Here is a 16778-nt window from a genome sequence, read left to right as displayed (position 1 = left end):
TTCAGCTTGGATCATGATCCCGAAGTCCTGGGATTGGGTCCGCATTGGGCTCCCTGCTCCGCGGGAAGCCTACTTCTCCCTCTTCCACGCCCCCTGCTTGTGTTCCCTCTCTCGCTGTGTCTCTCTCTGTCAAATAAATAAATAAAATCTTAAAAAAAAAAAAGAAAGAAAGAAAATATGATTTGACTTCTGGGCATGAGTCCAAGGCATTTGCTGAAACCTCAGCATCAGCTTTGCCTCAACCCGTCTCACGCGATGGCATTTGAGACAAAGCTCTCATGACCCTTACAAGGCTCAGGAGGGCAGGAGTAATTATAACCAATCTTTTTTTCTATACGTACTTTCTGAATAATGGCACATATCCTATGGATGAGTTAGTAGTTAATGTTTAAAAGTAATAGCTCTCCTTTGTTCTAAGCCTTCCCTGCTTTGAAGCTCTTTGATGAATTTGTCTGATAAGATTTTCAGTAAAAACCATGTTTAAGCCTGTGCAGCTGCTTTTCTCCTCTGGAGGCAGTCCTGCATGTCTGCTCAGTATTAAGTCTGAGTGTTTTATTTTCAGTGCGTGGCGACACTCAATCCCATCCTCAGCATGTGGCTGAACAGATACCCCCTAGTGGGCCATGACCTCATAGGAAGTATTTTAGGTACCTGAAAAGTAAAAGCATTATAAAGTTTACTGTATAAATTTAAAATAGTTTGATTAAAAGTTATGAAGCATGCATATAAATTTTATTACAAACTGGAAAGGACAACAGCAGAGTCATATAAGTAATGAGGATTTCAACTCAAAATAACTATAAAATACAAAATATGTGAAAAATAGAGTAGGTAGGACGAATAACATAATGGATACAACCAGCTATGAATTAAAATGCTGTAAGTTCAGATCAGAGGATGCTTAAAGAATCTAAAAACATTTAAAAAAATAAGGGACATGAACACAGAATCTATGAATAAGGAAAATTTAGTGAGACAAATACTTATAAAAGAATAACCCATAACTACTGTACTTTCAGGGATCATTTCTATAGTTTGTCACATTAAAATAAAGTATCACAGAATAAAGAAAGTCTTGCAAGCTGACAATAAGAAAAAAATAGATCACTTTAGAACAACAATGGGACTGAGCCATGAATTTTGATCAAAACCAGTGGATGCAAGTCTAGAAAATTAGCTCTTAAAAATGAAGTGATAAACTTTAATTCAAGATCTTTTTTCTATGCAATGTATTCATAATAAAAATGTCGAAAATGAAACTATTATGCTAAATGAAATGTCACAAAAGGACAAATGTATGATTTCTCCTATACGAGGTTCCTAGAGTAGTCAAATTCATAGACAATAGAGATACAAAGTAGAATGATGGTTTCTGGGGGTTGGGGGGGAGTGAAGTTGGGAAGAACGTGTTTAATGATACAAAAATACATTCAGTTGGGGAAGATGAAAAAGTTCTGAAGATGGATGGTGATGTACTTAATAATACATGTGATGGTTGATTTTGTGGGTCTACTAGGCTAGACCATGGCATCCAGATATTTGGTCAGACATTATTCTGGGTGTTTCTTTCAAGTGCTTTTTGAATTAACATTTAAATCAGTAGACTTTGAGTAAAGCAGATTACCCTCTGTAATGAGGGTAGGCTTCATCCACTCAAAAGCATTAATAGAAAAGCAGTAACCTGCATAAACTAGAGGGAATTTTGTCTGCTGACTGCTTTGGACTTGCCCTGAAATTCTTACCTGAGTCTCCAGTCTGCCAGGTTACCCTGAAGATTTTGGACTTGCTAAGCCAACATAATCGTGTCACCCAATACTTTAAAATAAATCTCTCTAGGGGCGCCTGGGTGGCTCATCGTTAAGCGTCTGCCTCCGGCTCAGGTCATGATCCCAGGGTCCTGGGATTGAGCCCCGCATTGGGCTCCATGGGAGGCGTGTTCTCCCTCTCCCACTCCCCCTGCTTGTGTTCCCTCTCGCTGTGTCTTTCTCTGTCAAAAAATGAATGGAATCTTAAAAAAAAACCTCTCTATATACATACATACATATATGGACAGACATACACTAGTTTGGTTCTGTTTTTCTGGATAACTCTAATATGCAACAGAACCAAATACTTAGAAGTGATTAAAATAGCAAATTTTGTATTATTTATATCACTGTAAAAATGATTAACTATTTAAAACATTTTTTTTATTTTAAAGATTTTATTTATTTGAGAGAAAGAAGGAGAGAGAGAGAGAGCACATGAGAGGGGGGAGGGTCAGAGGAAGAAGCAGACTCCCCGCCGAGCAGGGAGCCCGACGCGGGACTCGATCCCGGGACTCCAGGATCATGACCTGAGCCGAAGGCAGCCGCCGAACCAACTGAGCCACCCAGGCGCCCCTAAAACATTTCTAAGAAATTTTATGTCGCAAAAACATACCCTGAAGGCACTAAAAAAAAAAGTAATCAAGTAAAAAGAGAAAATTCTAGAACAATGCCTTGCTGGACATTTGTGTAGAAGGCAGATGGTTCATCAAGTTTTTTGACAATCACTTCATATGCAGCTGAACTTAAATTTGAGTGACTTAGCTTAAACTTCACTTTCTTACTTTACTCTTTGCTCAGTCACTGTCTACACTTAAAAGTCTTTTTGTCGTTTATACATAATACAGCTCTAATACATAATGCAGTCTTGCTTAGCACATAAAAAATACTCAATATCACTAGTTATTACAGAAATGCAGATTAAAATAAGACTATGACACACTTATTTTAACTTAAAAAAGACAGAGTATAAATATACCTATTATTGACAAAGATGTGTTCCAAAGTGGAACTCTTATATGCAGCTGGTAGGAGTATAAAGTGGCACATTCACATTGGAAATCAATTTGGTCAATTCTTAAAAAGTTAAACATTCATCTATGAGCAACACTCTATTCTCAGGTATTTACTTATAACAGTGGTTGTTCCTATAATAGGTCAACACTAGAAACAACCTACGTGTCCATTAATAGATAAACACATTGTGTTTTATACACCCAATGGAATACCACTCAGCAATAAAAAGGAATGAACACAATAGGGATAAATCTCAAAATAGCTATGCAAGGATATACTTTAGGATTCCATTTATGTAAAAACAGAATAAAAAGCAGCCATGCAAAAGTAGACTGTAGGATTCCAAATATATATAAATACTAAAAACATGCAAATTAGTGTAAAATGACATAAATCAACAGACTCTCCCACATTCACTGCACTCATAAGGCATTTCTCTATTGTTGCAAATTTGACAGTGTTTAACGAGGCCAGAGTTTTAAGTAAAGATGTCCCCATACTTGCTGTTCTCATAAGGACTCTCCCATCAGTGTGAACTCTCTGTTGTGTAATGAGACTGGAGGTGTATCACAAAAACTTCCCACATTTGCTGCAGTAATAAGCCTGTTCTCTACTGTGATTTGTCCGACGTCTAATGAGCGTGGAGTTGCAACTAAAGGATTTCCTACATTGCTGCATTCATCAGGCCTTTCTCCAGCGTGAGTTCTCTGGTGTCTAATGAGTGTGAAGCGGTACCTAAAGAATTTCCCACATTTATCACACTCATAAGGCCTTTCTCCAGTGTGAACTCTCTGATGAATAATGAGTGAGGAGCTGTCCATAAAGAATTTCCCACATTCTCTGCACTCATAAGCCCTTACTCCAGTGTGGATTTTCTGGTGCTCAGCAAGTTTATGTTTGCGACTGAAAGCTTTTCCACATTCACTGCACTTATAAGGCCTCTCTCCAGTGTGGATTTTCTGGTGTTCCACAACTTTGTCTTTGCGGCTGAAGGCTTTCCCACATTCACTGCACTCATAAGGCTTTTCACCACTGTGGATTTTCTGATGCTCAACAAGTTTATGTTTGCGGGTGAAAGCTTTTCCACATTCACTGCACTCATACGGCCTTTCGCCAGTGTGAACTCTCTGATGTCTAATGAGTGTAGAGCGATTCCTAAAAAAACTTCCACATTCACTACAGCCATAAGGTCTTTCTCCTGTGTGGATTTTCTGGTGCCCAACAAGTTGGGAGAGTCGAAGGAAACCCTTCCCACATTGGTTGCACTCAAAAGGCCTCAGCCTGGTGTGAATACCCTGGTGGTCACTGAGGCCAGGTATCTGTGTAAAGAATCCTCCACGTTCTGGGTTCTCATAAAGCTGATCTTCATCATGGCCCTTCTGGTGCTGATGGAGGTGGGCCTTTCTAAGGCAGGCCTTCCCACATTCCCTGTACTCATAAAGCTTTTCTCCAGTGTGGATTTTCTCATGGTCGACAAGTATATGTTTATGATTACAGGTTTTCCCACACTGGGTGCACTTATAATAATTCTGTTCATTCTGAAAGGCCTCTCCACCTGCCGTGTCCCAGTGTGGCTTTCCTACAACATGAGGAACCTGTGGTTGGAGAAGGCCTAAGCTGGCTGGGAAGTTCTTCCTACCTTCCCTGCATGTAAAGGTCGTCTCTGTCACGTGACCTCTGCAGCTCTTCACAAATGAAGGCCTCCCCTCATCACTTCTGGAAAGTTTCTCTCTAATTTGATGCTTTTGGTGCTGGAAATGCTTTCCCCCACAAGTGTGCAAGCCTCGCTCAGGGTGTGTTCCATCATGCTCAGCCAAATGCAAAAGGTCTTTCAAGAGCAAGCTACACGTCTCACAGAGCTGGGACTTCTGGATGGATGGGCCTGGCTTTGGAGTCCTGACCTGTGACCCTCCTACAGAAACCTCTTGCTCTGAAGGGGCCTCCTCATCCTGGGCTCCATGCCAGCAACCTGTAAGCAGAGAAATGCCAGTAAAGTGCCTGCTGACTTCGTTGGGAGGAGGCGGCCCCATCGGGAATGTGTGCCAGACACACTCACGGAGGAGGCCACGAGACTGCTGACGGGCGAGGGGGACTCGAGACAGTGAGAGGAAGGCCTGCTGTGCAGAGCTCAGCCTGGCAAGCTCCCGTGACGGGAGAGCCCTGACTCTGGGGAAGGACCCGAGGAATGGGGAAGTGCAGGGAGGAGAGACAGTCTCCCAACTCCTTCCTCTGCAAATGACTTTTTCTTTTTTAAGATTTTATTTATTTATTTGACATAGACACAGCGAGAGAGGGAAGACAAGCAGGGGGAGTGGGAGAGGGAGAAGCAGGTCTCTTGCTGAGCAGGGAGCCCGATGTGGGGCCGATCCCAGGACCTCCAGACCATGACCTGAGCCAAAGGCAGACACTCAACGACTGAGCCACCCAGGCGCCCCATGCAAATGACTTTCAACAAGGCAAGAGCTGCTGGTGACCAGTGAGCACTGATGCAAGACTGGGTCCAGATGCAGAAATGTGTGATTGCAACACAGTAGCTGGTGTTCAGAGATTATTTAAAAATACGCCATCACAGGGGCGCCTGGGTGGCTCAGTCATTAGGCATCTGCCTTTGGCTCAGGTCATGATCCCAGGGTTCTGGGATCGAGCCCCGCGTTGGGCTCCCTGCTCGGCGGGAAGCCTGCTTCTCCCTCTCCTGCTCCCCCTGCTTGTGTTCTTGCTCTTGCTGTCTCTCTGTCAAATAAATAAATAAAATATTTTAAAAAATATGCCATTACAATACCTTAGGATAGGTCATATGTCAAGTGTACTGCAAAGGGAGCAAAAAGGAAAGGATGACAGAGAGAAGCCACGAGGGTGGGGGAGCTGGGGAATGCAAGATTGGAAATGATGATGGGAGGGCGCCTAGGTGGCTCAGTTGGTTAAGCGACTGCCTTCGGCTCAGGTCATGATCCTGGAGTCCTGGGATCGAGTCCCGCATTGGGCTCCCTGCTCGGCAGGGAGGCTGCTTCTCCCTCTGACCCTCCCCCCTCTCATGTTCTCTCTCTATCTCATTCTCTCTCTCAAATAAATAAATAAATAAATAAATAAATAAATCTTTAAAAAAAAAAAAAAGGAAATGATGATGGGAAAGAAGAGGTAGAAATGAAGTATGACCACTGTCCCTGGCATCATACAATGGTGAACCCAGCTCTGACAACAGACCCATTTCCAGCTCCCGAGCCCCAGGGCCATCTCCTATTGCCACTGATGGAGTAATGTCCACACTGTCAGGCACCCAGGCCCCTCCCACTTCTTCAAGATGAGCAGTTACATGGGACCTGAAATGGGCCAACCTAGGTGAAACACAGGAAAAGGAAGTGGAAAGCATGCCCCCAGAGTGATCCCTCTCACAACATCCCACATTCTAAAACCAAAAGAACTTCAAAGGAGGGTCTTGCAGAACCAGCGGTCTCTACAAATACAGACTACCTTGGTGGCTGAAATTTCTGGCACAGGCATGCCCCAAGAAATGTCAGCAAGGAGGAAGAAGGCATGGAGCACAGGGGCTGAAGAGAATAACCTGACCAATGGCAAGCAAGACCATTGGGATTTCTCAGACAAACTTGGAGCAGAAGTGCACTGGGCCCAGACCTGGCTCCCATAAGTGTGTGCTAGGAAACCAGAAGGGAAGTAGTGACCGTGATGTGGGTGTGGGAATGACAGCACTACCCCCGGGAAAGGGGAAAACCAGCGCCCAGCCCCAGACGCTGCAGTAGGTGGGAGGGCCTTACCTAGTGATGACAAAAGTGCAAAGTTCTCGAGCATCACGCTGTGGTACAGGCTTCTCTGAGCCTCATCAAGGAGCCCCCATTCCTCCTGGGAGAAATGTATGGCCACGTCTGTAAAAACCAAAAGCCCCTGCCAAAATGGGGACAGTTCAGTCAATGTGCAGCTTCTCTCTCCAGGATCTTCAGTGCGGCCCCCCAGCCCCACTTCCATCTGCTCCTTGCCCTCCACCCCAACTTCCCCATGTGGAAGAGATACAAGGTCTTGTGGCACTGGTGCCTCTCTCTCGTCACTGCCACTGATCACTGTGTCCAGGACTCGGGAAAACAAGTAGGGGAGGGTGCAGAAAAGCCCCACCTAGGCTCTGGGGCTGCAATGGGGCTCTCTCTCTTTTATCAGTAAATTATGCTGAGGTCCCCCAGATCTTGCCTCCCAGACAACACAACTTGAACTTATCTCTCCCATAAGCACCCCATCCCAGGACTTGGGGTCAAACATTCACACTCCTCCTCGCCTGCACATCGTTCTTGATCTGAACCTCTACAGATCTGGTCCTTCCACTTCTGCAACTCAGTTACTGAGACCCACCAGCCCGCTCTATAGGTAATTCCATGGCTTCCCAGCACACCACTGTGCACGTGGAACCCGGGTAGTATTTTGCAAATGGAATCAACAGCCTATTTGGCCCCATCCTGCCCCAGAAACCCAAGTTTCCTAGCACCACAGACCACCAGGGTTCCTTTGTGGTTCTCCCCACCTGGCCCTGCCACCTGTGTCACACTCACCCTCCCAAACCTAACGTCAGTACCTCACGGACCCTTGGTCCTCTGCTACATCTCCGCTACACACGGTGTCCTACAAGCAGTCACAAACAGTCTGTGTTTACCTCACCCACATTCAAAGCCCAGCTACACTGAACTCCCCACCCCAGGCCTAGCAATGTTCCAGGCTGATCCATTTTAACCTCAACTGATCTACCAGCCTGAAGGAACAATACGGGTCTGACCAAGAGTCACCACAAAACACTGATGAGTCCAAAGAAAGATAATGTGCCCTGCTCTGAGCTCACTGACATCTGACTTCCTTCATGGAGATGCTGCAACACCTATCTCATATCCTTGACCCCTTGGAAGCCTTTCGGACTCCTCACCTTTATTCCTCATAAGCACAACCCCCCACCCCCCAAGAGCGACTCTGCTTTCTCATCTGCCTTTGTGACATCCACTACCACCATCCAGGCTCCCAAAAAAGATTCAAATCTCAGCCTCCTTCCCCTTCCCACGTCCACAACCTAATGATGCCCCCTCTGAAAACTGAGGCACAGCGACACTTCAGTCCACATACTGGCCACTCTGTTGTGGCTGTCTGCAACCTGAATGCCTCCCCTAAACTCCAGATCTGTGTGTACACCTGCCGACTGGGTACCTCTACTTGGGAGTCTCTGGAACATCTGCACATCAGTAACAGAATCTGACTTCCTATTCCCTCTGAAAAGCCCTCGGACTACTGACTTCCCCATCTCAACCGATAGAACATCCAAACTTCCAGAGAAAGCCAAAAGCCTCGGGGCTGTCCCTGACCCCTGTTCCCTTCACACCTCCTGGCGCCCTCACTCACCACATCACTAAACGTGGGCAACTCTGTGCAGGACGCATCCAGAAAGCACCAGTCCTCTACCTCCACAGCCACCACCCCTTGTCCAGCCATCAGCAGGACTCACCTGCACTGTCACAGGAGCTCCCTCCCAGGTCACTATTCCCACCTTCACTCCCGCCTCTCCTCCACACTGCAGCTAGACATAGCCTGTTAAAATCTGGATGTGATCACCTGGCTCCTCTGCTCCAAAACTTCTCTATAGCTCCTACTTCCTTCAGATCAGAGGCCCACAACCTCAGGTTGTAATTGTGGATCTGATAACTGTGTGCCCCTCCCCCCCCACCCTCCCCCCCCCCCCCATATTCCCACCATATATAAGAGCCTTGCAGTTCCCTGAACATTCCAACTCACTCTCACCCCCATCACTTGAACATTCTGGAACCTGTGCCCAGGATACCCTTCCACATCTTACCCCATCAGTTGCCAGAAATGGGAAACGCTCCATAGAATCCAGGCCTCAGTTCAAAACCCTGGGCTTTGGTGAAACCACAAGGACTTTAGACCCAAGGGAGGGAGAAGACCAGGTGAACAATCTCAGGACACCATCATTCTTTACATGGGAGTGGCAAAACCATCAGGGTGATAACTGGGGTGGATGAAGATCTGTCACATCCTCCATTCACCTGAACAGGGTCCATAAGCATTTCTGCAAATGCCACAGGAACCTGTGGGAAGAGGGAGGCCATGAGAAAGGGGCAACCATGGTAGGATCCTACAGACTGAACTGGACCACCACCGCCCCTGCCCTGCCCTGGAGCACTGAGATCTCAGCCTGATAACCTAAGCTCTCAGCTCCTCTGACTTCTAATGCTGCTCTTACCTGCTGCGTGACTTTGCAGAAGGACTGAACCTCCTGAGCCTCAATTCCTTTCCTGTAAAATGGGGTTAACAATGGCCCCCACCTCAAAGAGCTGATAACAGTATTAAACACAATTAATACACACCACCTGGCAGCCGTAACTATCCACGGGATTAACAATTCTGTATGTTGTCAGTGCAAATAAAGGGATAGAGTTTTAAAAATGCAGGTCTGCATTGTTTCTGCTTTTTAAGATTTTCAGAAGATGTGACATATAACATTCTACTGTTAGCAAATACCACAGATAAATTAATTTTGCAATTTTATGAAGTACTGCCATGCTTAATTTATTGAATGAATTAATTTCTAGTTGCCTACCTATATGTACATATTTAGAGGACTATCGGTTACCCGACGTCTTAATCAATAAATGTTTCATACATCCTGAATTTAATGAATTGTAGGGACAGTCTGAGCAGGCAGCTCAGCTACTCTCCCTTTCAGCAAACAAGCCTACCTGCTACATGATCCCCTGAAGGACGCTTGCAGGACCCCTTTACTGTAGCACTCCTTCCTTCCTCTTGTCCTCAAGGTGGAGGAGGAGAAGACAATGCCCCTGTCTGGGACCCATCTGCTCCCCAAACCTGGCTACTCCTTTATCTCACAGGAATTGTCTCTAAGGATCAGCTGACCTGCTGGGCTGAGAGTCTATACATCCATCTCCACCCAGGCCAGCAAACTTACAAATCCAGGCATTCTCTTCTAGACACAGGCCAGAATACCTTCTATGTCAGGTATGCTCCTTTATGGAGGGAGCATTAAGGATGCTGAATCGCCCCCACACTCAAAGCCTCACCCCTCCTGACACCACAGAGCCCATCAGCAATAACGACCTTAAGACTCCCTCCTTGATCTGGCCCCGAGGCCGTGCTCTGGAGCAGTCCACACCCTCCACACCTGTGACAGCCCAGCCCCTTCCCCGTCCTCCAGACCTTCACCTCCACATGCTCATGTCACGTCTCCCCACTGAGGTATCTCAGCATCAACACGTCCAAAACCAAACTCATCATCTCCCCGATACCCGCTCCCTGGGCTCGCCTGCCCCACCGGCCTCCTTCCAGACGTCCAGGCGAAGAAGCCTTAACACGGCCCTTCACGCCCTGCTTTTGCTCACACGCGGACGTGATGCAGCGGGCAGTCCTGTCGGCTGTCGTGGAACCCTACGCAGAACCTCCTCGCATCTCGCTCTGCCGCCACCGCCCTGGCCCAGCCTCCACCAGAACTGCCGCGCGGGGGCCTGCCGTGCCTCCTCAGCAGGCTCCCCGCCTGCATTCCCCGTCCCGCTCTCCCCTACCTTCAACCTCGGACTCCGGGCGTGCGCCTCCCATCCCCGCCCCCTTGCGACCTTCCGCGGACCCGGGGGCCCACGCCGCACTGCGGGCGGCACCCCGCCCCGCCCTCCCTTCCCCGCACACACAAGGGTCCCGGTCCCCCCCACCCCTGCTCTCGACTCGGGAGCCCCTGCCGGGATCGCCCCCCGCCACGCCCCACCGCACGGACGGAGCCGGGAACCCCACGCCGGGGCGCCCTCTGCTCCCGCCCCGCGGGCCTGGCTGTGGGGAGCTGAGCGGGCGCCCCTCCATCGGGGCTGCAGCGCTCGGGGCGAGGGGCGGGCTGCCGAGGGCTCGGGGGTCGCACCACCGACCTGAGCCGGCTTCATCGGCGCGGCCTCCGCCTCCGAGCGGTGGGAAGAGCGGGGCGGGGAGCGGCCGGCCACCGGGCGGGGACGAAGGCGCCTCGCAGCCGCCTCTGCGGCGGAGACTACGCCTCTCCCCGCGCTTTCCATGTACTTCAGTCGGGACTTCGGTTCGCAATAAGGAGAGAACAGTCCCGAGAACGACAGGGGCACCAGACGCTATGGGGATGCTGCCGGAAGTTCCGCCCCCGTGCGACACGCACGCACGAAAACGCTCTCGGGTAAGCCTGGCAGGCTGGGCTGCCCCCGCCGCTGCGGCCGCACGGCCTTCTGGGTAATGTAGTTTCCGCGCCATCACTGCGCAGACCCAGGACGTAGGTCGTTCCTGACGGGGGATAAAGGCCAGATTGTGAGGAGCTCTGGGAAATGGAGTTCCGGGTTCTAAAGGGGCGGGGCCTTGCTGGTCCTTAAAGGGGCGATAGGTAGCTTTCCTCCTAGCGCGGCGTAGAACAAGTCACAGGACGGTCAAAGACCTGTTGATTCAGATTCCGTGAATCGCAGCACACTTCCAAAAGCCTGCACGGAGCCAGGGACACCGCATACAGTAATGTCACTCGCCGTCCCCTCATCGTTCTCAGCTATATCTGTTGCTTGCCAAAGATGAGTACACTGACCCTTTGGAGTCCTTTTTATGGGCTTCAGTAGTTTCAGTAAGAAGCCTCCAGGGGCGCCTGGGTGGCTCAGCTGGTTCAGTGTGGGGCTCTTAATTTCAGTTCAGGTCTTGATCCCAGGGTCGTGAGATCCAGCCTTGCCTCGGGATCCATGCTCAGCGCGCAGAGTCAGCTTGAGATTCTCTCCCTCTACCCCCAAATGGATAAATAAAATAAAATAAGATAAAATAAAAAGGGGGGAGGGGAAGGGGGAGGGGGGGAAGGAAGGAAGGAAGGAATGGAAGGGCCTCCAGACAGGGCTGTGATGGGGAACTTGAAGGAGGGGCGTAAGGAGGCCTTGAAGGAGTTAGAAAGGGTGAGGATGCGCCTCTGATTCCCACAGAAAACATTTTTCCCACCTGTACGGTCAGTAATGGTGTTCCAACCTAGAGAACAATACTTTTATTCAGATAATATTTATTACTGTATATCTGAGATACGTTCCGTTTAAGAATCTGAAACCTATCTGAAAAAAGGACTTATCACGTGCCATCTTCTACCTGAACAGTGTATGCCTTCCACACGATTTGGCCGTGTGTGCAAAGGGACATCTTATCCCTGAGATAAAGAACCGAGTATCCATAATCTCATCTCTTTGCTGGTTAGTGATTACCATTTCATCTGTAATTGCAGCAACAGTGAATGCACAGAGAGTTGAGATTATCTCTGGAAAAACACTTGTGAGATTGATATTACTGAATGCTATTAACGTTTTTCAAGGAAAGTGGCAAAAATAGTTCTAGAGAAATATATGTGTGACAAGTGGGGGGAAAAGTTAAGATCTCAGTGAAGTCTGAGTGAGACACCAAGTCTAAGAAGTCAGAGAATGAAGCTGAGACTGCAGCTTGCTGAAACCTTGGCTTCATTCATGGTTGGTCCCAAAATGTGATTATTTTTAATACCTAGAAACATTGTGCAGTAACAGCCTGTAGGGAGAGGAAAACACAATATTTACAGAGTTGCCAGAAAGATAAAAAGGAGTAGGGAAGTTGTACTATTGTGTCTACTGATCTGTGAATGTTCAATGAGCACTTACAGAAATTAGAATAATAGTCTCTTTAGCTGAACTACAGCACATGGCAGTACATTTTGAAAGGGCTTCAGAATAAAAACAAGACAGGACCCAATGTAAATTGTGTCCCTGCAGGTCTAACAGATAATAGCCCATTTCCCAATCAACCACTTATTGACAAAGACACTTGTAGATACTGTACATAGAAGGAACACTGGAAAAAGGATTGTCCCATCTTATGAAACAAAAACTAAGACAAAGAAAACACCTCAAGTCAGATCCATGAGGGTGCTCTGAGGAAGGAAAAAGTGCCTAATAACCAAGATGAATTAACCGATGGTCATCCTCATCAATTCCTGACAGAGTGGGTTACTCTTCCTACGTTAAAAACTGACAGCTTTGTTCAGTCTCTTCCTCCGAATGTAACATATTTAAAATAACAAATAGATTTTCTCCATTTCAAGCCTGAATTATAACCCTTGGGCCCCTGACTGAAAGATTAAAAGCATTCCTCCTGCTCTGTGATGCCAACCCTGCAAATTTAATAGGGATTTATTAAACTACATACTACCAAATATCCTATGTGTAAATGGAGAAACTAGAAGGGAAATTTTTAAAGTGTAAGTATTTGAGCTTGATAAAAGTAAAAATGCTACATATAAAAATCAATGTGACACAAGTAAACTAAACGATTAGAGGTAAATGTATAAACAGCTTATTACAAAAGACGATGTAAATAACCTAAACTTTTATGTTAAAAAAAAGAAAACCGAAAATGAGACGAAACTAATCCCAAACTAAGGATAAGAAAGAAAATAATAAAGATTAGAAGAAAAAAAAAGCTTACTGAAATTAGAAAACAGAAACACACACGCACACACAAAACCCTGATACAACTAAACCACACAAAAACCCTATAAGAGAAACAATTACAGGCCAATATTCCTGATGATCACACATGCAAAAGACCTCAAAAGAATATTAGGAAACTGAATTCAACAATACATTAAGAGGATCATACACCATGATCAAATGGGATTTATTCCAGGGATGCAAGGATGGTTCAACATCAGCAAATCAATCAACATGATACACCACATTAACAAAATGAGGGATAAAAATCATATGATCATCTCACTAGGTGCAGAAAAAGCATTGACAAAATTCAACATCAATTTATGACAAAAACTCTCAACAAAGTGGATATAGAAGAAATGTACCTCAATAGAATAAAGGCCATATATGACAAACCCAGAACTAACATCGTACTTAAGAGTGAAAAGTTGAAAGCTTTTGCTCTAAGATCAGGCACAAGGCAAGGGTGCCACTCTTGCCACTTTTATTAGATTAGTACTGGAAGTCCTAGCCACAGCAAATGGACAAGAAAAAGAAATGAGAGACATGCAAATTGCTAAGAAAGTAAAACTGTCACTATTCACAGATGACAAACCACATAGAGAAAACCTTAAAACCTCCACTCAAAAACTATTGCAACTAATAAATGAATTCAGCAAATTTGCATGATACATAATCAATATACAGAAATCTGTTGCATTTGTATACACTAATAACAAACTATCAGAAAGAAAAATTAAGGGGCACCTGAGTGGCTCAGTTGTTAAAGTGTCTGCCTTCGGCTAAGGTCATGATCCCGGGGTTCTGGGAGCGAGCCCCACATTGGGCTCTGTGTTCAACGGGAAGCCTGCTTCTCCCCCTGCTTGTGTTCCCTCTCTCGCTAGGTCTCTCTCTGTCAAATAAATAAATAAAATCTTAAAAAAAAGAAAGAAAAATTAAGAAAACAATCCCATTTACAACTGCATCAAAAAGAATAAAATACCAAGTAATAAATTTAACCAAGGAGGTGAAAAGCCTGTACTCTAAAAGCTGTCAAGACAATGATGAAAGAAATTAAAGACAACACAAATAAATGGAAAGATAATTCACACTCATGGATTAGAAAAATTAACACTGTTAAAATGTCCATACTATCCAAAGCAATCTACAGATTCAATGCAATCCCTATCAAAATACCAATGGTATTTTTCACAGAATAGTCCTAAAATTTGCATGGAACCACAAAGGACCTAAGAGCCAAAACAATCTTGAAGAAGAACAAAGCTGGAGATACCATGCTCCCAGATTTTAAACTATACTATGAAGCTATAGTAGTCAAAACAGTACGGTACTGGCACAACAAAAGACACATAGATCAACAAAACAGAACAGAAATCCAATAAATAAACCCACACTTATATGGTCAATTAATCTATGACAAAAAGACAAGAATACAGAATGAAGAAAAGACACCCTATTTAATAAATGGTGTTGGGAAAACTAGACAGCTACATGAAAAAGAATGAAATTGGATCATTTTATTATACCATATACAAAACTAAACTCAAAATGGGCTAAAGACTTAAATATAAGACCTGAAAGCATAAAATTCCCAAAAGAAAACATAGGCAGTAAGTTCTTTGACATTGGTCTTAGCAATATGTTTTTGGATGTTCCTCAGGTAAGGACAACAAAAGCGAAAATAAACAAATGGGACACCAACTAAAAAGCTTTGCACAGCAAAGGAAACTATCAACAACAAAAAGGCAACCTACTGAATGGGAGAAGCTATTCACAAATTACATATCTGATTAGGGGTTAACATCAAAAATATATGAAGAACTCATAAATTCAATATAAAAATTGATTTAAAAATAGGCAGAGGACCTGAAGACCTTTTTCCAAAGATGACTTACAGATGAATAACAGGCACACAAAAAGATGTGATGTTCAACATCAGCACCAGGGAAATGCAAATCCAAACCACAATGAGGTATCACCTCACACCTGTCAGAATAGCTTTTATCAAAAAGACAAGAAATAGGGTGCCTGGGTGGCTCAGTTGGTTAGGCAGCTGCCTTCGGCTCAGGTCATGGTCCTGGAGTCCTGGGATCGAGTCTCACATTGGGCTCCCTGCTCAGCGGGGAGTCTGCTTCTCCCTCTGACCCTCTTCCCTCTCATGCTCTCTTTCTCTCTCTCTCAAATAAATTCTTTAAAAAAAAAAAAGACAAGAAATAAGTATTGGCAAGGATGTGGAGAAAAGGGAACAGTTGTACACTGTTGGTGGGAATGTAAATTGGTGCAGCCACAATGGAAAACAGTATGAAACTTCCCTCAAAAATTATAAATAGAAATACCATATGATCCTGCAATTCCACTTCTAGGTATTTATCTGAAGAAAGTGAAAGCACTAATTCAAAAAGACATATGTACCCCTATGTCATCACATTATTTACAATAGCCAAGATATGGAGGCAACCAGGATGTCCAATGATAGGCAAATGCATAAAGATGTGTGTGGAGTTACACATCTCTCTCTCTCTCTCTCTAGTTATCTCTATAAATATCTATCTACCTAGCTATATATAGATACAATGGAATATTAGCCATAAAAAAGAACAAAATCTTGCCATTTGTGACATGGATGGACCTAGACAGTATTATGCTAAGTGAAATAAATCACCCAAAGACAAATACCATATGACTTCACTTATATGTGGAATCTAAAATGCAAAACAAATGAACAAATGAAACAGAAACAGCCTCACAGACACAGAGAATGATGGTTGCTAAAGAGAAGGGGGATGGGGACAGATGAGAGAGCCAAAGAGGGTTAAGAGGTTCAACCTTCCCATTGTAAAATAAGTAAGGCACAGGGATACAAAGTACAGACCAGGGAATATAGTCAGTAATATTTTAAAAACATTGTATCGTGACATATGGCAACTAGACTTGTGGTGACCATTTTGTAAAGTGTATGAATACTCAATCAGTATGTTGTACACCTGAAACTTACACGATATAGTAGGTCAATTATTCTTCAACTAAAAAAATCAATGAAATTAAAAATTGGTTCTTTCAAAAGATCAACAAAATTGATAAAACTTGAGGTAGACAAAGAAAACAAATTAACAAAAGCAGGAATGAAGACACTACTCACCCTAAAAAAATTAGAAGTATCATAAAGGAATATTATTAAAATCTTTGTCCCCCCAAATTAGACAATTCCATTGAAATGGAAAAATTCCTTAAAGGACATCAATTATCCAAAACTGACACAAGTAGAAAAACTACATAGTACTGTATTAAGCAAATTTTGACTGAAAATTGATCGAAAGTCTTCCCACAAGAAAACTGTAGGGTCAAGTGCCTTCACTAAGGAATTCTAGCAAACATTTTAAAGAAATATCACTAAACTGCAAAACTCAAAAACTCTTCCATCCTACCAGAAAATAAAGGAGGAAACACTCCCAACTTTTTCTGT

The 16778-nt window shown here is 44.8% G+C and overlaps 2 protein-coding genes across 2 annotated transcripts in view; both read right to left on the bottom strand.

Moving 5' to 3' along the window:
* Positions 1-10841, bottom strand: part of LOC112806591 (uncharacterized) — a 37539-nt gene extending 26698 nt beyond the window's left edge. The window contains exon 1 of the mRNA XM_073889013.1: positions 10748-10841. The gene's annotated coding sequence lies outside the window, so the exon portion shown is untranslated. The remainder of the gene's footprint in view (positions 1-10747) is intronic.
* Positions 723-8818, bottom strand: LOC112806858 (uncharacterized). The gene is given in 4 exon segments (XM_025849347.2): positions 723-3496; positions 3499-4791; positions 6593-6719; positions 8656-8818. Coding segments are annotated over 4 exon segments (1560 nt in total). The 5' UTR covers positions 8689-8818; the 3' UTR covers positions 723-3389.
* Positions 10842-16778: the final 5937 nt, after the last annotated feature.

This window comes from Callorhinus ursinus, unplaced genomic scaffold (genome assembly GCF_003265705.2).
Source record: "Callorhinus ursinus isolate GAN/ISIS: 27379988/994484 unplaced genomic scaffold, GSC_fseal_2.0 scaffold100, whole genome shotgun sequence".
NCBI lineage: Eukaryota > Metazoa > Chordata > Mammalia > Carnivora > Otariidae > Callorhinus > Callorhinus ursinus.
The sequence above is the reverse complement of the archived record's forward strand: the minus strand, read 5'-3'. Positions and strand labels throughout refer to the sequence as shown.